Source organism: Aplysia californica, unplaced genomic scaffold (genome assembly GCF_000002075.1).
Source record: "Aplysia californica isolate F4 #8 unplaced genomic scaffold, AplCal3.0 scaffold00114, whole genome shotgun sequence".
NCBI classification, from domain to species: Eukaryota; Metazoa; Mollusca; class Gastropoda; order Aplysiida; family Aplysiidae; genus Aplysia; species Aplysia californica.
Genome location: NW_004797384.1, coordinates 745,217 through 767,976, shown reverse-complemented (window position 1 = coordinate 767,976; position 22,760 = coordinate 745,217). Strand labels below are relative to the sequence as shown.

Here is a 22,760-nt window from a genome sequence, read left to right as displayed (position 1 = left end):
TAGCGATATCACCCTAGCACACATTTATGCAAGAATTTCACAAATTTAGTTGAATATCTTTCTTTGAACAGCCTTTTTTTTATACCAGGCTCCGTGTTGTTTACCCTTAGATCTAGCCTACATCGCAACAACAAAACAACGATTTATGCAAGAATTTCGCGGAGTTTCGATCGATATTGGCGCTCAGAGATTTAGGTCAGGTTTGTTTACAAGTTCTACTTCCTTTCGACAACTTAAAAAGTAGGAACTATGTTAAAAAGTGCACCTTTGTTTCGGATTTCGTTGAGCCGCTCACAGTGGCCGAATGGAGGCAGGGGAAAAACTCAGAGCCGCTGTCAGCGACGGCCGAATGGACGGAATCAGTTAAGGGGAAAGTGTACAAAGTAAAGCTCTTTCTGCGAATTGGATTTAAAGAATTTTTTTTCGTCATATGCTCCTAACATCTTGTTATTTTAGAAATGTGCTGGTCATGTAAATAACCTAGTCAAGAACAGTTATAATTATTGTGTTGATAGTAGACAATACCTGTGGATAACCCAGTCCTTGTTTCAAATGCTTAATGATGCGACACACATTCCACAAAACTTTGGATTCCGGGATACTATTTTTTTTATATCCCACACCTATATATCCACTTTTTATTAAATTTGTGTTTGTTGTGAGTCAATTTCCTGTATTTAGAAACTTTTAGTCATATTTGATCACTGTGGTAACGTATAATCATATAATAGCTGGATGACACGGAGGACACGAACACGGAAAACTGGAAATCATGGATTGCCTTAACGATTTGCAATTCCCAATTGAATGTTATCAGTATAGAGCACTGGTGATGAAACTGTAAAGCGCTTAGAGCCTGTGTACTTTAATCTGGGTTGAGTGCTATATAAATGCCACACATTATTATAATTAGCCCTCTCCGTATGCCCTGGGGTCATTTGTACCCCTGGGTTGTATTCTTCACATTTTAGAATACTTCTAGTATGAAGATGTCTTTGAAACTTTTAGTATTTCTCAAAAAATCATTTTGACAGACTGCTATGCAAATCGTACAGATCGGATTAACGAGTTAATTTCTCTTTGGAAGGGTGGCTCAGAGTTCCCCACGTCATATGGATACGATAGTAAACCACGACGTACGGATAGGGTTAAAGCATATTTTGTTGTTGTTGGTAAATTGATGTGTTTTTATTGACAGGATTGTTGTTGTTGGGGGTGATGGACTGTACCAGGAAGTGCTCCAAGGACTCATCAAGCAGACACAGAAAAGAACTGGAGTGAATCTCGATGACCCAGATGCTCAGTTGCAGCCTCCTGATATCCCGATTGGAATAGTTCCAGCTGGTGCGTTTATGACGCTCGTACATACATACAGTCACACCTGCTCTAACCACCCCTGTTCAAGACAATCACCTATGCTAATAATCACTTTCCACATCCCTGCTTGCATTTAAAAAGAATATATATGTAAGCTTAGTTTCAAGTACGAAAATAATTTCTGAACACCTTCCTTTTTAATTCTTTAACCAAGCAATTTAAAATCACCTTTCTGCGTAATTCTCTCGTGTTTGTGGAAATGCGACCTGACATATTATGTATCTAAAACCGCTTGTTTTGCATCAAACTGATCAATAAGGCATTACCCAGACGTAGAATTCATTTATATTTGACTTCCGGGTCAAACTAAAGGCTTGTTAGCTCGTACTTTTTTATATTCGGCCAGTACCATAATACAATAATAACTTCGCTTTGGACGGTGGTACCGTCCAGCCATGGTTAAAGAGTTGAATTTTAAAGGTAGCTTCAGTATTTTGTGAGATCTGGTTAATGCTGTCAGATAGGGTGCAGAGACAAAGTTTTGATATAAAAGGCTTTAAAGTTTTCCTAAGATCTGGATCAAATTCTACTCCAAATGAATATCAGTCAATTGGCCAGCCTTGTTATTAAGTCTCTGAAACCCTTTACTACACTGTGACTACTCAAAATGCAACTTTAAAAAGCAATTTAAGACTACTAAACAGTTTAGAAGTGTAATTATAACATTTTTAAAGCAAATTCACCATCAAATAGAACTGAAAATTTCGCCAAATGACTTTGCTTAGCTTACGAAGTGTTGTCGCGTATGTCAATGCGCAGAGCCTCCTTCCCTTTACTGTGTCAGTGTATTAGTGTGCATCACACACCATGAGAAAGGACACAAGCTGACCTAAATTTTGATATGCGATGTGAAGGGGTTGGTTTTTATGAATGAATAGTGGATGTCAATGAAAATTCTAGAAATTTTGAAGTGAGGCTTTATGGCCTTGCTTTACTGGCGAAGTGGAGCAGGGTAAAAATGCCACAAAACCTCCTATTCTTTACTGTTTTGTTACACTCATGCACAGTTCACAGACAGAGAGTCGCCGTGTCAGCGGGATTTTAAACGTGTTTATTTGCTAAACTAGTGGTCTAAGGTGGACACCCCCTATATCATTGGAAAGCTCATCCAAAGCCCTATAATTTGGTTGATTTCCACTATTTGCTTTCGAATTAGGATAGCTTTGCATGGCATTTGTTTTAAACCTTTTGTTTCGCACGAAATGTCGCAGTTTCTATCCAAAATTGCGAGCTCCAGGCCACATTGTTTGATGCGGACTGAAGAAGCTTTGGGGTTGTTTATAGATAATGGCAGTGATGAGGAGTCCGATTTAAAGTTAGAAGAAGAAAGTTCAGACGATAGTGAGGATGAATCTGTACCATTGGTTGGTAGATCTACCGACCCCAAGTCTCATCTTGTCAAAATATTTTTTTCTATTGAGGGCAACTATAGTGATCTTGTAGACTTGATCAAGGTAAGACTGGGTATTGTGAATGTATGATTGATTGGTATTGAAGAAAAATAGAGAAATTGTACTTTTTAGTGGTGTAAGTGTGATTTTTGTACTGTTGATAGGAAAAAAATGGTGACTTGGTAAAAAAAAGGCAAGGAAGGTGCGTCACAGGGTATCGAGAAAGGGAAAGTGGGTGCGTCTTAATGAAACTTAATTTTTGTAATTTAAAAAAGCTGTTTTTGACCTTTATTGCCCTGTGACTGTTCGAACAAATGCGTCTTCCGGTACCTTTTTCCAGGCACACACTTATACTGAGATTGCCCAAGTCATCCATTGTCTAACACAACTGTTTTTTCCTTGACAATGGGTGGTTGTATTGGACAATTTTGACAGTAATTTTGGGGTATCTCTTTGAAAGTTGTCTGGAAGTATAGGATACTGGTGGTTCTCTGTCTGCCTGCTTTTTATCAGCTTTTATTGGTCTTTATTGTGTCAAAGTGCTGTTGGAAGTATTGGATGGTGCAAGAATATTTTGGGCTTGTATGGAATCTAGACTGTAGAGTAGAATTTTTTTTAAATGAATACCAATATATTCAAAACTGAAAACAGTCAGTTAGTCATGGGTTTGGTTTTTTTCCTACTTACATTTAGAAAAGGTAAGTTTGCTAACATTGGACTATTTCTTTCATTTCTCACTCTCTTTGCAATTACCGTGTTGTGTATGTATGATTTTATGCACATATGGACTAAAATGATGAATGAGAGGTGTGAAAGACCTATTAGAAAATAAAAGCGAGTTTTTCTCAAACACTAACTGCACAAATTGTGTGAATGTGAATGGTGCTTGGTCCTATTATTTGGAACACAAGTTATTGATTCTTAGACGTAAAGGCTAACACCCCCCCCCCTCCCAATTCTGCCATTAATATATATTATATGTTTTTTACAAGTGATACCAACTTTTGAGGTGTTGATCTTCTCCTTGGATGCAAGCAGCAAATGATGTGAGTTTGATTTTCTCATTAGGAAGATATTTTGCCAAAAATTCTCTTGACTTTTTGTCAGAGAGAAGTGTCCCACACATCTAGGGTTGACATTTACACACAAAGTCAGAGCAGCCTATTAAGCGATAAATAATCTTTATAATGTCTACAGATGAGTAAAAATAACATTTTCAATCCTTTACGGTCAGTTGTTTATGCAATTAATCTTTTGTTCTTCTCAGGTACAGGCAACGGTGTCAGTGGATGGTGCAACGGAACGATAGATGTCGAAACCTCTGTTCTTAATATTATTAGAGGTAAGGTAAAGCTGGTTATTAGTGACATTGTGTTTTATTCAGACACTTCAGGCTCATGCCTGTATTTCACAATACAAGCAAATATTGTGATTAACTCTTTCCGGACGTATCGTCCATATATCGGCTGTGATAGGGTGCCGCAGTATTGTTTCGTTTTAACATGATCCGTCATTTATAATTACTTTTTATTGCTATTGAAAAACTCAGAATGGATTTAGGAAATGGAAATATCTAGTTTCACTTTGTGAAAGTGTGGGTTTGGGGAAAAACGAGTGAATTAGTTCTTGCGGTCTTGCATCAACAAAACGATGTAACCAGATACAGTATAAATATCATAACTCAAATAAAATTTGAAATATTGCTTTCAAATAAAAAGCTGCGCTTTCAGAAATTTATGGATTATGCTCTTGGTCTGTATATGATAAGATAGCTATGCTGATTTGCTTTCACATGTTTGGTGATTTCCGTCAAAATTTATTTTTCTCATCTCCATCGCCATTTCTAACCCTTGCAATGCACACTTATGTGAAAAAATAATCCTTGCTTTATAGGAATGTATTCCTCGTTCAATTTCCTTCAATTTGATATATCATATGTTACGTTTTGAATGATGGTTATGCTTCTATGAAGTTATTTTGTACACCACTTGCATAGCCAAATCGAGCCACAAGTTAATTATGTCTTGACCACCCAAAAAACTGTCCAGAACGAGTTAAATAAATAAAATTAACTCATGGCTCTCGATAAAGGAGGGCATCTGGAAGTGGCATTTTACAATCACATCGATTTGAATACTGTTATTTCACTTTTTTGCAGGAAAAGATGGTTGCCTATCAGAGTTGTCTATTATGTCTCTAAATTGCCTCCAGGGGTATCATCAAACAAAAAGTTCTGCGCAAAGGGGGTTAATTAGAAAATAATCATAGACCTACTTGCAAATATTGAAACAGTCTGAAACAATAATAATAATAATACATGTGAGGAAGTGTGGTTAAATCAGGCGCTCGTCAAAATAACGAAAGGGGAGAAACAGGCAATTTTCCGCCCGTTTAGAAATTTGTTTTCGAGTTTTTATTTTTTGGCTTAACCTCTTTTATGTCCATATAAAAGCACATTCCATGTGAATTTTTACTGAAAGACATTGATTAAAAGCACAAAATATGTCATTTTTTCAGTTTTCAAAGACTCTTTAGCTATTGAAGTTACCAAATTTTGGCGGGCATTTTCTCACTAATTTCACCACTGAAACCAGGTGACCTCACTTCCTTCAATCGCAAATATCTTGAGGTTTTTTTTTAGATAAATGGATACCTATTTCATTAGAAGCAAGGCTAATAAATTCGCTTTCATGTGATACCAATAACTCCACTTGTCCAAAAATTGAAGAGTGGTTCCACCCCATCGCGACACATATGACATTTTTTATAGCACTTGATCCTGACTAAATAGACAAAGGAGGTCATGCCTAGAAGAGAAAAGAGAAAGACGAACCAAGAGTTGAAGATATATGAATTCAATTTGCAGTGCAGCACTGGACACAGTGCTGTTAAAGGAAGTGTTGTTTAGTTAGATTTTAAAAAATCTTTTTTCGCTCTGTAAAGTACAAATTTAAGGCTATTTTAGGAACATCTGTTTTACCAAATATCTAATGACAAGTGTTTTGCTTTTTCAGGTGAACGTCACAAAGCAATGATGTACACGATCTACAGTGGTAGCAAATTTCTTTGCGTGTGTGGTCTTGTCTTTGGATATGGTATGTTTGGAGATATGATTCAACGGACTGATGAGCTTCGTTGGATGGGAAGAGCAAGATATGCATGTAAGTAAAAGAAAAAGTTTGTTGACTGTGAGTATCTTTTAGTCTGCTGCCATAATGATGACAAATTCAAGTTCACATGTAGCAAAACCCCCCCAATAAAATTTAAAAATTGGTCCCCTTTGCAAGAGGAAGTGAATAACATGGTATTTGTTAAGAAAAACTGTCCTCGTTTTATATCCATTAAGAATGTTACTGAAGACAATTTTCTAACAGAATATTGTGCTGTTTGTCAGCCAACACATTTACACACTGAAGAATTTTTTATTTATTTTGTCAACTGAAAGACTTCTGAAAGTAATGTCTGTCTCCAATAAGACTGAGACAAATAAACACAGGGATCAAACCATGGTCATCAGCACTTTTCTATTGTTTCAAGAAAGAACATCTTTCTGAAAGGTGAAAAAAGTGGTCTCTTTGACTATGGAGGTGGTTCACTAGTCCACTCACAGCTCTTTTTTTTATCTTTGTGTTGACAATAGACAAATATGATTTTTAAAAAGCAAAATATTTGTTCAAATCTAATTTCATTTTGCTAGATTTACAGCACCAAAAATTTTGATATGAGTCACAGAATGAAAGAAATGACTTTTTGATCCTAAGAAACATTTTTGTCATTTTTACTTAATTTTCTTTTGCACCATGTTGATGACAATTATCAAACCGACAATATGAACCCAACCAACAAGAGTTTTCTTTTCTAAGTTAGAAACGTTGTACATTGTTCAAGTTAATGAAAATTTTCTAGACGCAAAAAAAGTTTGCAATTCAGCTGAGATGTCTGAGCCATTTCTTTCAATTTTGTCCCAAAGAATAGTTTATTAACCACTTAATTGGTGAGAACTTAAGAACTTCCATATTTTGCTCCCAGCAATCTTTAAGGATGCCATGCTGTCAACAAAAACATGTTTTTACTTATTATTCTTTACCAATTACATTTGATTGTTTTCAAGCAATTATTTGGCAGATATTCTAATTTCCTTTTGTATTTTTCTCTTGTGTACGTAGATTGTCTGTTTGGCTCTGTCGTGAAAAAGAAGAGGAGATTCAATTGTGAAATTGAAGTGCTTCAGGCAGAAGGAGGTTCCTCCAAGTAAGTTAAATGTCATTTTCCTTCGGACATTAGTGTGTTGATTCTCCCTTTTGACGCTTTCTTGTTGGAAGTGTCATGAAATTAGGGGAAGAAATGTGTTCTGTTAAAGATAAGAAAGGATATTGCTGTTGTTGTGGCATTGTGGACTGGGGTGTACGTGGAATGCCTGCCCACCCTGAGAAGAGGCCATTCATGTTGAGGATAGGAGGGTACAAGGGGTTTTCTTGAGACTGGAAAGACCTAACTGCCCTGTGACCGTGTAATTCCGGAAGGGTTCACTTTGCCCATTCCCCACCACCAATGGCTACTGGCTAAAGTTTTCTACTCTTTCATGAGGTATCTGCCAAGTGGGAAAGCCATTGGATCGTCACTTCCTGGGTCGTTGTGCCTTTACTAAGAGGTCCACGGCCAGAAGGCAAGTCGGGCATTCCGCTCGATCCATCCCCTGCACCAAGACACTCTCAAACTGGCTGGTACCTTCTCAGCCACAGACGGTGTGTTGATAAAAAGCAGCAGAGGTGTTTGGCAGATTAGACACACTCAAGGGAGATTAGGTGTGTGTTAGTAAGGAGCATAGCGTCTACCACACATGGGTGGGTTCTGCCTCCTGCACCTTGTGGGGCCACACCTGCTCCCATCCTGTTGTTTTAACCCCTCTAGGAAATGGGGGGGGGGGGGTTGGTTTGTTGGCGCCAACAACTCGCCATTCGCCAGAGCCGTGTCAGTGAGGACAGGGACCACCATGGGCAGGTACGGTTGGCTGGTTTGGGAGAAGCTGTTTGAGATGCTTAGGCATTTCTCAATATTTAAATGAGACTCATCACCAGTCCTTGATCCCCGAATATTGCTGTGCACTTGTTGACCCTGGTCCACTGTGTAATTGCAGTTTACCTGACACTGATTTATGGCCTAATGCAAGATGTAGACTAAAAGATCGCTGAAACGGAATATTAGATGCCGTGTACAGGATTTCGGGGCATGCATCAGGACAAATCCCCACAAGCTAAATGGTTAATATTTCTACTGACTAGAGTGGCTGCACTTTTTGGGTGCGGGTGTTGGAGGGCTCCACTGGTAGGTTCTACTTCATTCCTTTCTCTCTGTTGTTTCTGTTTGTCTCTATTACTTTTTCCCAGCACTAAATGACCATTATTGTGTCCATGTGCTTCCTTTATTCAAACTGAAACTCAATTTTTAGGAAGGAATTAATTTTGAATCTTACCCAGATAGTGGCCGAAAGGGACTAGTCTTTTTAAATTTAGAATCGCCGACAGATTTTCAATGTGCAAAACTTCCTCAGGGGACCCTAGAAATTTGTCTTCCTTACCTTAGAATAATAGGTGTTCAATTCTAACCACCCTAGAATTAGGGGGTATAGAAAACATTAATTTTTTTCTAAAACCCATCCTGGCAGGGATTGAACTTCAGACCTATGGGTTGACAGGCAAATACCATACCTGTTGGGCTGCTGATTCCCCCAGATTGTCTTTTATTCTATCTCTTTCAAATTCACTAGTAAATGTGATGATTTGATTTTCCCTGGAAAATGTTTATAATTCTAATGTGCTTTTGGATAGAAGTAAATTAGTACTTGTTGTACACAGCAGATTGAAATGCAGATTGTGATTGTTTTTACAAAAATGTGCATTTGCTGAAAGAAGTTTTTACATTTTAAATTTTTCTTTGGCCTTTTTTATTTTTTCAGAGACTCAGATGGAAAAAATGCCTCTCAAAAAGAAGGTTAGCTTGTGTGGTTTGTAGAAAATATTGTGGAAAGTAAGAGAGATAGTGACAGGTTTGTTTTTTTCCTCAACTATTCTCTTTGCCTGTTCAAAGTTGGAGATAATACAGTTGAACCTGTCCATAAAGGTCAGGAAAGATCATAGAGAAAAGTGATCAATAAGGTGGTGGCTATGGACAGGGTCTGAGTTATTATAACCTGTTGTGTTTTTCTTTTTTTTTTTCCTTAAAAAAAATTATTCTTTAATAGTAATAGTATCAGGACCTTTGTCGAATGTTGTTTCTTAAACTCAGGATCTTAGTGAAGATTTTCCTGTATGTATTTGTGGTAAAAAAAATTCGTTTTGTAAGAGAAACAGACTCTGGAATGATAGGCAGAGAGTTGAGAGAGCTGAGACAAAGAACACTGTAGTATTTTCATGTTCATCAAGCCATATATATAAATATTTCTTTTTTTTAACCAGAACTAAAGTGGACCAAATATGACGGTACAAACAAAGAATTCTGTGGACTTTCCTTCTTCGTCGTGGACAAAATAGACCTAGGGGACCGCTACGTGGCCAATTACTTTGGGGAGCAAAGCATGCTGTCTGTGGACACTGGAGCCAGCAATGTTGGTATGCTCCGGACTGTTTTTGCTGTGCACAGTGGGAAGAAAAATTTTGTGAGTATCTCGGAGATACATTATGAATCTTAATATTACCAATTTATTTAATTTTTTTTGTACATGTAGGTCTATTATGAGTGTCATGACCTCATGTGAAGAGAAAGTAAATGTCTCACTGCAGACAGAATTTTGATGATAAACTGTGACCCTCTTATGGGGCAAAAAACTTATAGTTTAAATCTTGCTCTCACGATCTGAAGACGTTTTCAATCGTACATGACCTTTAAGGTTATTGAGATGTGGGTACCTTGTCTGTGTATTAATTAATGAGTTGTTGGCTCTTTGCTTTTCTTGTCAAAGGTGTGAGTGGGACCCCCACTCCGTGAAGTTTATCTACAGAGCAACTCTGCTTTCTGCTGAGATGCCACATCCCGCTCGGCTATACTTGCAGAGTCAGGGCGGTCAGACTAGTAAATTATCTAGATTGTGTCGAAAGAGGGTGTGAAACCTTTATATGATAATTCAAATGAATAAACCATTTTGCCCAAAACTAGAAAAAATTGACGAAGACTCACTCAAAATCTAAAAATTTAGTTGTTTAAGTGGGGGGGAAACGGGGGTCTCATTGCTGATAATTACTTTAAACAGTACCCGCTACTTGTCTCCAGAAAGTTCTTAGACAGTATTGAAAAAGGAAAAAATGTAGAGTCAGAAGTGTAGACTTGGTCCCTTTTTGGGGTGAATTAATGTGCGAGGTGGAAACTGGAGGATTGAATCTAAGTAGGGTACAAGCTACTTTCTCTCTTCTTCCAAGAATCTGTCATCTCAGCTCAACTCGAGACCAAGCGCTCTGACTTTAAACTGATGACTCTCACTGTGTGTCTCACTACGACCTCTACTGTATAATGTCCTAGTGAAATCATTGTGAATATTTTACAAAGAGAAAATTTTTAAAAATATTTTCTGTTGATATGAGAAAGAAATCAATGAATAATTTACAAGAAAAAGACACATACTTTTATTGTTTGGTTGTGGCAGGAAAAACCATTCAGGAGGATTTTATTTTAGACCGAATTGTTGGGATTATTTTATTAAGTATTTCACTAAACATAATACTGATAAGTAATAGTTTGTCTGTCAATGTTTGACAATAACTGATACATAACTTGTGTGTTGCATTACAATATCAGGAAAAGCTAAGTCATATTTTGTCTTGGGGACCTGTGTCTGTGGTGTAGCATACAAGTGGTTTGCTGTCACACGCAGGAGATCCGAGTGCAATTCACAAGTGGGAAATAAATTTTTATTAGGTATCTCTGTCTTTTTGCTGGGGTGTATCCCTCTCAGCTTGGGTTGGCCCTGACAGGCAGGGTCGTAAGCCCACCTCTTAAGATTTAAATGATGTAAATTGTGTCATTTGGGGTGTAAAAAATCTACATTAAAAAAAAGACAAAGATAAATAACGAATTTTATTTTGGGAAGTGAAATAGTTGGGAGAATATTTTGGAAAGAAAGATGTAGTTAGTAATAATAGCTTTCTCTTGCAAAGGACCAATCTGCATATATATATCTATTTGGTGGCCATATTGTTTTGTCTTACCATCCTGAAAATTTTTAACAGCATGTTTGATTTGAAGAGCAAAATTAACTTGGATTAAAGTAAAAAAGAATACTTTGAAGTTGCTGTTTTTTATATTTTTGCACTGAAAGATTTTTGCCCAACTCAACCTATGAAGGCAAAGTGGTCATCGATTAATAGGGCTAGGATTATCCGGTTAATTTGATGCACAGGTAATGAAAAAAATACCGGGGTAACTATCCAGGTACTCCCCCAGCCCTAGCGATTGATAGAAAAGAGAAGGTTGAAGAAGGCAGAGAGAAATATTGATTTTGTTGTTTTATTCAATCTTTCATGATTTTTACAGCCTACAGTGTCAAACCTCGATAACTTTGAGCGTGTACGAGGCTTCAAAATAAAACTTACAGGACAAAGAGAAGAGACAGGGGATGGTGCATCAAGCAGCTTGGCCAGGGAGAAGATGCTGGAACAGATTGTGGATATTGATGGAGAGGCTCTGCATTTTGATGGAAATGACCTGGAAGGAAGGTGAGCCAAAACGTTTAGTTAAACTGGGGGGGGGAGGGGGAGGGTCGGGGCTTGTTAGTCTAGACATAAGGTGCTTGCCTCTCCTGCCAAAAGGCTTAGTTTATGCAGACATAGTTTGTAGATGACAATAAATTTAAGCTCTTCCAGCCCCCCCCCCTCACCTCAAGAGTGGTTTGTTTGAGTAAAGAGAAGCTCATAGACACATTATTATGATTACTGGTAATTTAGTGTTCGGAAAAAGTAAAACAGACAGACAGAAAGATAGAAACATTAGAAGGAAAGTAAAGAAGTAAAACCAACCAGTGGTGCCCTCCAACCATACACTGCCCCCCTCCCTCCAAGAATGGAGGAAAGACTTGTTCCAGCTACTGATTCCAATAGGCCCAAGCTTTTATTACTCTGGCTCTGAAGAATATTACTGCTGTGTCATTTCTGTCCTTGATTTTATGGAGTCAGAATAATTTGGTTGAAGGAAAGCACTTCAAGTTCAAGGCAACACAGGTCCCATGGTGCAGAGGAAAAGCAGAGCACACAGACAGATAGAAAGAAATCTACAGTGAGATAATAAGGATATGTAAATGGAATATGCAAGGGGTGGCCTCGAAGTACCTACCCTATACAGTGCAGCCCCTCAACGACCTTTGATATAATGACATCCTCTATATAGCATCATGGTGCCCAGGTTCCGATTTTTTCATTATATATATCATTAGTAATATTTTTGGTTGTCTCTATAACAACAATTCTCTATACTAAAACGACATTTTTTTCTGGTCCTGACGATGTCATTATAGAGAGGCTGCACTGTATATATATAAAAGTATGATCCAAAACACTAAGAGTAATATATGAGTAAATATTCGCTTCTTTTCTTTCATCCTCAGACTGCATGCCCACTTTTTGCCAGTGTTTGGTGTGTATCCAGCCAAAGTAGCTTGCCCACCACAGTAGATCTCCGGACGATCTCAGTCTCAACAGTTAAATGTGATCACTTGTGTTGTTGCCATTGCTAGTTTGTGACACTAGCAGCGCACTTCGCATGAATGTGAGGCTTTATGTGATTTTGGTGCTGTCCATAGGCTTTATGTGTTCTTGTTACTGTCAATTTTCTAATTTTATTGTCCAAAGTAGTATTTGGCTGAGGTGGAAATGGACCAATATTTAAACTTTGATTTCTACATTTTCAACTGGTGTAGCCCTCCCAGAAATTGGTCCAATATAATTCCGTACCAATGAAAATTAGCCAAGCCAAAGTGACAGGCATAATAAGTAAACAATAATAAATTTACATTTTTAATTATCCCAGAAGGGCAATTTGGTTTACAATGGCAAACATACATGCATACATACATGCATACATACGTACGTACATACATACATACATACATACATACATACATACATACATACATACATACATACATGCATACATGCATACATGCATCATACATACATACATGCATACATGCATACATACATACATACATACATACATACATACATACATACATACGTACGTATGTACACACATACATACATACATACATACGTACGTATGTACACACATACATACATACATACGTACGTATGTACACACATACACATGTGCATGGATGCATGCACGCACGCACGCGCGCATGCATGCATGCATGCATATATACATGCATACATATATATATGGTCGCTTTTAAGCTCAAAGGGGCTATCCCAAAAAGGCTGTTTTGAGAAAATCGAAGGTAATGTTTTTGCCCCTTGTTCAGTTTCTTTGAAAGACGAGGAGAGTTTTCTCTATAACCAAACAAATATACACTCCAATAAAACCAAATTTCTCTTATAGGTAGGGCAATGCCAACTTTAGGGTGTAAGTCAAGATTTCTGGAAACCTCCGAATTCTGGGTTAGCCCATTTGTCCTTAAAAGCGACCATATAAATACATAATTATAAATACATAAATACATCCACACAATGTTACACCAATACAGAACAATTTCACAACCTTGCCATGGCTGGTCGCCACTATGCAGCGCCCTGTCTTTTTAGCCAGGGTTGTCATGTCTTGCTCAAGGACACACCCCAGTGACCACCCATCTGATCCCCATGTCACCGACACTTGCTTGACTTTACTCTTTAAGTCTAAACTCACTACTCGCTTAGCTACGAGCATGTATTTTAACATAGATTCTGAATCAAGTAAGTGTTAACAAAGCCACCGAATGTATGGAAAAGAGATGGTTCAGTGGAGTCCACTTAAAGTAAACTCTTTGGGACCAGAAGAAAGTGTTCACTGTATTTGAGGTTCAGTTTAACCATTTTGGTTTGGGTGGAGGCCTAGAAACAGTAGCTAAACGCAGTGGTGGGTCTAGGGTGGAGGCGGGGTGGGGGGACAACACAGCGGGCATGCCAAGACTTGAGCTCTTTCTTTCTGATTGAGACTGCTGTCGCCAACACGGAGCTGGGATTGTCTGCCGATGCCCGAAGCAAAGAGTTTTATTTTCACATCATGGTCACAGTGATATGGCCGATCCATTCTTCGCTCTGACTCATTTTGGGTGTTCACTTTATTCAATTTCCCCATGAAACCGGTTCATTTTATCCCTTATATTTTTATTTAAACAAAGAGCGTTTCAATCAGGACCACAGAATATCGTTCACTTTAACGGATTGTTTAAGTAAAGCGTGTTCACTTTAGGTGGACTCAATTGTACTTTATTCACTCTGCTAAACTTAACATTGTATGGATTTGACAATGTTAGTGTTTGCGTGTCCAATTCGAGGAGTTGAATGATGTACCCCCACTTTTTAAAAGTAAAACGAACCAACCTGGAAAAAATGAGAGGCATAAAAAATGCATGTGGCCACCATTAGCATTTAACCCCTTCGTTGCCCTATGACATAACTGGTACGTCATGAAAATGTGTAATTTTTAGCTTTGTGCCATATCATGGACGTCTTGGAAGTTGTCAAAATTTTCCACTCCTAGTTGCCAATATGACGTCACATGTACACATGCTAATAACCTGGCTCTAATTCTTCTGTACAGAGTTTTAGCCTCCAAAGCGCTGTGTCGGTGCGTATTTGGGAATAAAAGATGCACGCTAGGCTTGCAAGTGATCCATAAACATATATTTATGCTTGCTGACGGCTTCATGCTCTCATAAAACGTAGACACCAAAATGACTTTTAAAAGGTCCCCCCCCCCAAAAAAAAAAAAATTAAAAAATTAATAATTTTAAAAAATCACTTTTTGACTCAGATTTGCAAGTTATGCGAAATTATGAGTAAGATGGAAGGAAATCTAATAGTGAACGAGAGAAGTGAGAAAAGTGACATGATCGAAGACGTGGGGTCTGAAGTATGTCACAAGTGTGGTAGATCTAGACCTCACTTCCATTAACACTAAGACATGAGACTGTTGTTCTGGGTAACAAGCTCAGCTGAAAATCAGTGATGACAGTAGGAGCGCATACCCCTTGGCAACAAAAACAACGGGCTTTTATAGATTGAAAGAGTGTTCTTTGAGTGATATATGATGTTACTTGCTATTCCTATTCAAGAGTAAGAAAAGACTTCATCCTAGTAGTTGGGCAAAGTTTGCTTGGTCCCATTGTGTCAGCCAAGAACTTCCAATGAATTTTCTATGAGGTTGAGATCAGGTGAATAAGGCAGTCAGTCTACCTTGTCCATTCAATGATGCTGCAGGAATATGTCTGCCATAAGAACAATATCATACATTATCCTCCTAGAGGGTGGCATCAGGACTATAAGTTAAAGAATCTTGTCCCTGTAGTGAATTCCAGTAACGTAAATTTCCTGGAAATGATAGAAGGGTGCTTTTTTGTTGATACTACAGTCCATGCCGGTTTAAGCACGGTCATCGGGAGAAAGCATAAGCGCGCTTAATGCTGAAGCGTGCTTGAGTGCGAAGTAGACATTGTTCATAATCCAGAGATTTTTCAGGTGAAAATTTCGTGAGTTGGTACCCTTTGTTCGTAGCCAGCCTCCCTTTCTCGTCACCCGGACTCTCTTTGTATTTTTTTCGTGTGTGTGTAGCTTTGCCCAAGGCTAGATCCTATGTCCACGCCTGCGGCTGTGTGCATCTCTCTGCTTTCCTCTCAGCGCTTGTGTGTGTGTCCATCACTTGCGTTCTTTGTGTTTCTCTTAACACACCCACTGCTGCGGTGTAGACTGTGTTCGAACTTCGATGGGTCATCATGAAAGTATTGACTGTCTTGTAAATGAAACGTGCTCGAAGCCGAAGTTACCGTGCTTAAAGGCGTGTAATTTATAGCAAAAATTGGGTAAGAGCCGTTTAGCGTGCTTGAGTCCAAAACGTGCTTTATGCCGGTGTGCTTAAAGCCGGCATAGACTGTAGTAATATCCCACACTGTGGCAGACCCTTCCCCTCTCCCCCACTCCATTGTGGTTATGTTCCTGAACACAGCCATCCTGAGTGTGTTTGAAGAGACGTCTTCAAACACGAATCCTTCTGTCATTGAAGAACAAGGTGGATCTGGACTCGTCTGTGAACTGCACGCTTGGCCACTGTTGACGCATGTGTCCATCACAGGGGATGAGCACGCCAGGTCCGTCTGGCTTTGCCGTGAGCCTGGCTTGGGTGTAGACAGACTGCTAGTCGTCTTGGACAGTGTCCATGCTGACTTAAACAGTACGTCATGGTCCGGGCACTCACTTGGATGTTTCTATGGGTCACCAGATCCTGTGTGAGATGTGTTGCTTTTGTAGCTCTGGCTCTCTGTCGTCAGGACAATGTAGCAACCCTGTTGCCTTGTCATGCTTCTTGGCCGTTTGATGGACCACATCTGCTCTTCCCCACTTCCCGCTCCGGCAACTTGACCTCTCAGCCCATGAAGCCAGACCAGTGACCTCCCTTTATGGATGTTATGCAAACATCATCTTTGGGGGGGGGGGGGGGGGGGGCACTGATAAAGATTTCATGAAAATCAACAATAGATATTCTTAGATAGAAACCAAAAAACCAAACAATTACTCAGTAGTTTTGACAAATCACACCGTTTTCTGAAATTTGATTTTTATCATAATCACTCAAAGTTCTGCGAATAAGAATGAAAGGGTTTTATTTTTTTAAGTTACCCTTCTAAAAATAAATTGCTCTGCTATCACTCAAGATTTAAAAAAAAAGAAACTTTGACTTCTTCGAAAGATTTTCAAAGAGTGTCTAAAGATCACTCCGCTTCGAACAACTCGTTTTGGTAAACCTCAAAAACAGGGTCATCAGATACATCATAAGTTGCATTACTAGAAAATAATAATGATAGTGCTTTTTTACTTTTTTTAAAAGTAGGAGACAAACTACAAAGTTATGTAGGCGATTTGCACTGCACAATCTTTTGCCATGGAAAATGACTGGAAAATCTGTTCCTTTCCGTTGGTTTTGGTGTCTCTGGGCGCCAACCCGTACTCTGTAAAAATTCTCCTGTCACAGGAATCGAACTTTGGTCTTCTGCATGCGACGGTTGTGTATATTGATTGCATTGTAAGTCAATATTCAATATTGTGTATAATGTGGGCTCCTTACAATTTAGTACCTTCCCCCCCATTCCCCCCTCATTTTCGCTATTGATTTTGAAGCCACCATTCTTATATTATGAAAAGACACCCAATCATTATGAAGAAAATAAAAAATACTTTTTCATTTTGTTTCGTTTTTTTGGTTTTGTTTTGTTGTTTCAGTTTTTTTGTTTTTTTTCTTTCGTTTGGCTTATTTTCTTTTCTTTCTTAGCTGAATAGAGAAAGGGTGCAGGTTTTTTCACCCCAATATTCTCATCTTCATATATTGATGTACTTTCTTTCCTCATTCGGGAAGGAGAATGAGGAGTGCTGCTACCGAATGTGGTTTTGTCTTGTTTTGTTTTTTTATCTTGTTTTGTTTTTGAGAATTTTATACCCTGCAAAACTGATTGAAAGTAATGAAAGCGGACCCCATCAAATTGTGATTTCAAATGTCCTTGGTCCGCAGATCATCAACATTTTATTATGGTCAAAAGTTATCTAGGCATAAGCACATGTCTGATTGTTAACGTGTAACATCACCATCAATGAAATACAGTTCAATCTGGATTGTGTTGGATACATCACATGGGCACAAATGGTCGCTTTTAAGCACAAGGGGGCTATCCCGAAAAATGCTGTTTTGAGAAAATTTAAGACAAAGTTTTTGCCCCCCCTGCTTAGTTTCTTTGCAAGACAAGGAGAGTTTTCTCTATAACCAAACAAATATACACACCACTGAAACCAAACTGCTCTTAAAGGTAAGGCAAAACCCACTTTTGGCGTAGGTCAAGAACAAGTAAGGAGATAGGTTACTCGTTGTACTTGTACTGTTTTCTGACTTAGAGGTGAAGTCTCCTCCCTTTGGGAGTAAGACAAAGAGAGTAAATATTTCACAACAGACACTGGTGACTGTCCCAAAACACTCGATGAAGACTAAACCCGCTTGTCCGCCAAACAAGACATCGCCCGAAAGTTAGTCGTCCGTCCCTCCAGAAATCAGCAGTTGAAACAGAGCACCAGTTTTTAACTTCAGCAATCCAGGAATGAAAATTCCGTTTGGATGTGTCCACCAAAACGACACCTCCCAATAGAAAAAGTGGTCAGTTGGAATGCCCCATTCGACATTTTAGTTGCGCCATGTGGTGACTCATCAGCCTTAGGCCCTGTAGGGCTAAAAAATAATTCTAATTTTCAGTTCGCATAAACCCTTTCTCGGCCTATATGACATATATGCCATTCTTCATTATTTCTGACACTGGGAGTGAGCCAAGATGCTGTTGTGACATACGGAGTTGGTCATTTCCTTGTGAAGCGTGAGGACCAAGCTGAATTGATGAACACCGTTTGTCATTGGTTGTATTCTGCCTAGTACTTTTATTAGATGCATTTCATAAAACTGATTGCAGATTCACATTCGGGAATATTTTTTCCATACAGAGAGATATTTTCCTTTTAGATATAATATAGTTTGAAGTACTTGCAAACTGGGTCTAATTATAGGAAACTGACCTGTAAATCTTGCTCTACTCTGTGTCCCTGGTGGTCTAAAACTGTGCCCAGTGAAGCACGAATTGACCCTGTGTCACGAAGGGGTTTAAAATCATCTAATATTACACATGTATTTTGTAATCATCGCCTCGAAATTTGCAAAGTCATTGTGCAAACCACCTGGATTAAAAATGCATATTATATTAACAATCTTACTATTTTTAAAAGAGCCATTCTCATTTCTCATTCTTGTCTCGCGCCCATTGACCTCATAAATATTTATAGCCTGATAACGAGAAATGACACGTCAGAGTTACTCACACGTTAGTGGACACCCATGCTGGACACATACAAATTGAATTGCCCTCTCCTGACTAAAAATCGGGTCGTTTCTGCTTTGTTGGACATGCGGCCTTACTATTACGACATTTATAATTTTGTTCACTATCAAAACATCATTTCCCCAGGAAAGATCAAATCTTAACGTGGATCTCTGACAACTATGGAGGAGGTATCGATGTTATACTTCAGCAAGAGCGTATCTGGGCACCTGTAGGGACAAGCAACAACATCAAACAACTGCTTGTATCCAATCCAAAATCTGGTGCTTCCTGGCGACGAGGTCCAATTCATCTCTTGCACCACTTTGGAAGGGATCTGTCAACTGGACGTGACGTAGGCCTACTTTCCTTACGACTCCTGGACCTGTAGATTCAACTTGGCTGAGTTCAGTCTTCTTTGAAAAATGTACGGTAGTGCTGTTATTGTTATTGATGGATACATTGAACATGGTGAATGGACATAATATGTCGAATAAGTTCAGGCATGGCGTACATAGGACTAATTCCAACTCTGAAGTTTCCTCTCTCTTATTTCAGATGTTTTGTCTGCTCTGCCCTGATTTGAAACAATACTCACTCCTAGCTTTTGTTCCATGGGCTCTAACCTTTATGGCATGTTGTGGCGTCAGTGGCCTAGAGGTTAGGCTCTCAGACTCACAGCCATAAGGTCGTGGGTTCGAATCCCATCAGGGACCCGGCGTGTCTTTAGGAAAGACTCTTTACATTACTTTTCCTCGCTTCACCCAGGTGGGAATGGATACCCAGCTATCAACAGTGAAAGGTCTTGTCAGTTTGCTGGTGTTTGAACGCTTAATCAGCTGCTTGCACTGTATGCCCTCATTGGAAGCTGAGAATGTTTATGAGTGTTCTATGGTCTCTTGGGGTAATAATATTATAATGTAAAGCGCATAGAGCTTGCTGTCGAGCGGGGATACGCGCTCTACAAATTCTATTTGTTATCATTAGTATGTAGTTAGGTGAGGAAGGGGAAGAGGGCTGCGGCTTGGGCGTAGATGTTACCCATGGGTTACAGTAGGTACTGATGTTACTATTGTTGCCCCATCCATGTGAGCCCTGAGTGGAGTGGGTGTGGGGAAATCTCCCCATTGCTTGTGAAAATGTTCGAGAGGTGCTCCAGCACAGAAACTTTTATGGGTAGCCAGAGATTTGAAATTTGAACAATGCCTCCTGCCCTGATGTGGTCATACGGCCAGCTGAGAAAAAGAAAATCCTCGCAGCCAAAGTAATGCTTGGGGGGAAAAGTCAGTTCTCATTGGGGTAGCCATGTTGGTGGGTGAATGGCTATGGGAAGTTTGAATGAAACGAGATTCTCGATTCTCGTGCTGCAAAGAGAAATGTTAATATTCACATCGCTCTTCCCAGACGCGCGGGAACAGCGAAATCATCAGCATGGTTGAAGGAGGGGCATAATAATAAAAATTTGTCTGCAAACAAATCAATTCTGTAGTTGTGTCCCCTGTGTCCATTGGCACGAGCGTGCCATACAAAAGTGAAAAACTGATAAAATTATTAAAATGCATCATGTACAATGTAGGCTATACATGTGTACATAATATGTAGATCTCTAGATATATACAAATGTAGAAGTCTAACGTATTTTACTATGGAGTCTCAACTTCATAACGAAGATAAAAACGCCAACGAAAAAAAAAGGCGTGGCTCTTGCGTTCTAAAGCTGCAGCTATTCATGATTGAGGATTAGCCACAGAAATGGAAGTGTCTACATTCCCTAACGTTAGAGAACATATAGATATCTAGAAGCCGTCTACGTTCTCTACCGTTCAGTGCTTCCAATTTTTCGCCATTTTTTTTTGTTTCCCCCAGACATCTGCAGACCCAATGCCCGCCGCCTCATTGATATCCCCATGTTTCCGACTTTCTTACTTTCTTTGTTATAGAACTAGAAAACTTGATGTCAACATCTAGATCTATCTGTTGCCTTTCCTGAAACAGTGCTGTATATATTAAGCTTAATCTGCCTCTGGTCGTTGGATTTTCTGATACTGATAACCGATTGGACAGCGTGTCTGCGCTTGAAGTGTATGAGTGTGGGTTCGAATCCGGGACCAGAAGTTTTTTTTGTGTTTTTAAAAAAATGGTTTTTCTCTTTCTTCTCCTCCTCCCGACTGACCAACAATTTGGCCCATTATTATAATTTGTTACCGGTAATACTTTGTAATTTCTTATTAATCTTATGTAGTGATGAAACGTGCAAATTCTGGTTTTGTCCCCAAGAGGAGCTTTTATCTACTAAGTCTAAGTATAGGCCTACTTTTCCTTTTACAAATTTATGCTTAGTTAAAGTACATTTTCAAGAGTGGCTTTCCTTGGTCTGTGAGTCCAATTTTTTAAATTTATTTTAGAATCAGAGAGGCCAAATCTTAGCTCTTCCCTTCAATTGCAAATTTTCTTTATCCAGGGCCCTCGTGCGGCCCCCAGACCCCTGCCAATTGTTCCTCTTGCCAATTATTATTCGTCCTGGTTGGGGGTCCGGGGGCAAATTGCTGGTCAGTAAGGAGAAGGAGAGGGGGGAAAAAAACAACCAACCCCCCCCCCCCCCCCCAAGTGTCCGGGACCGGGATTCGATACCACGCTTGGAAGCACTGAGCATTAGAGAACGTTGACAGCTTGTATACGTCCTCTAACGCTAGAGAACGTAGACACTACCCACAGAAATATCTCAACAGAAGAAAAGGCTCAACAACTTTAACTTGGACGTGTTGCTGTAAAAATTATATCTTGAAATAGCACGGTAAGATAGCAATATATATGTATTAACAGATCTTCTGGCCTCTGTGGTGAATCGGTCCAAGGTGTGTGTGTGTGTGTGTGTGTGCATGTGTGTGTGAGTGTGGGGGGGGGGGGGGTCTCTCGTTGTCAAGAGGTACGGTGTTTGCCCCTCATTCAATAAGTCCTAGGTTCGAAATCTAACAGCGGCGGAAAATTGTTTTCTCTCATAAAACTTCTCCTTTCACCTACTTTCCTGCTCTCATATTCTGTCGTCTGCTTTCGTCTCCACTGTTTGCCCCCTGCTCTGGGCCCCCGACTCTTTCTGCAGCCTTCCCACTGCTACTCCTTGGGTCCTTTCTTACTGCTGTCTTTCAGCCAGACCCCTAAAAAAATACTTACCAAGTGGAAAAAAGCGGTCAGGCGCCGTGCCGTTGCACACAAAAGACGAGAAATCGAGATTCTTAAGCTGGAAGAATTGTCATGGAGTAGATCTATAATATATGTGAGGCAGCGTGGTGGAGTCAGGCTCTCGTCAATTTTGGTCATGTAGAGTTATCGGTATCATCTTTAAGCCTCTTCGCTTGTCTTTACTTGGGTGGAAAAAAAATATCCATTTATCTTGAATACAAGTCGAGATATTTGCGAAAGAAGGAGGTGGGTGTCACTTGTATTCAGAGGTAAAATTAGTGAGAAAATGGCAGCCACAGATTAGTTATTTCCTTAGTTTAAGAGTCCATGGTAAGTGAAAATTTAAATTTTTTGTGCCTTTAATCAACGTTTTTTCAGAAAAATCCACTCAGAAATGAGTTCTTTAATGGGCATGAAAGGTGCTGAGCCAAAAAAAAAAAAAAATTTGATAAAAATTCACAAACCTGCGGAAAATGCAGGTTTCTTCACTTTGATTATTTTGACGAGAGCCTTATTTCACCACGCTGCTCTTCTTCTTCATCTTTCTCCGCTGGGATCCTGTATCTCTCTCATCTTGGATTGGCCCCATAGCCTTGTCCACTGTACTATAGGCCTACTAATATCCAAGACTGGACACCTCTGACGTAATTCCTGTTCACCGAGGAGCGCACTTTAGACTCGAATAGTAGGTAGAATCTACCAAATGAAGGGCAAAGGGCAAAGTTTCACGCATACTGGGCTGTCGCGAGATTTGTGTTTTGCCCTTC

General features: G+C 39.3%; 1 protein-coding gene across 3 annotated transcripts in view; it reads left to right on the top strand.

Moving 5' to 3' along the window:
- LOC101847949 (ceramide kinase) overlaps positions 1–20,294 on the top strand; it is a 35,746-nt gene extending 15,452 nt beyond the window's left edge. Inside the window, exons 7-15 of one of the 3 annotated variants that reach the window (XR_001184739.2) lie at positions 1,199–1,344; positions 4,036–4,110; positions 5,783–5,929; positions 6,935–7,019; positions 8,725–8,759; positions 9,224–9,423; positions 11,292–11,473; positions 12,358–12,518; positions 18,961–20,294. Coding sequence is in view for 2 of the 3 variants with exons in the window: in XM_035969091.1 (XP_035824984.1) it covers positions 1,199–1,344; positions 4,036–4,110; positions 5,783–5,929; positions 6,935–7,019; positions 8,725–8,759; positions 9,224–9,423; positions 11,292–11,473; positions 12,358–12,424 (937 nt within the window). In the remaining variant the exon portion in view is untranslated. Of the gene's footprint in view, positions 1–1,198; positions 1,345–4,035; positions 4,111–5,782; positions 5,930–6,934; positions 7,020–8,724; positions 8,760–9,223; positions 9,424–11,291; positions 11,474–12,357; positions 12,520–18,960 lie in introns of those variants that run through there. The other 2 variants (XM_035969091.1, XM_005095832.3) reach the window with 2 other exon arrangements.
- Positions 20,295–22,760: the final 2,466 nt, after the last annotated feature.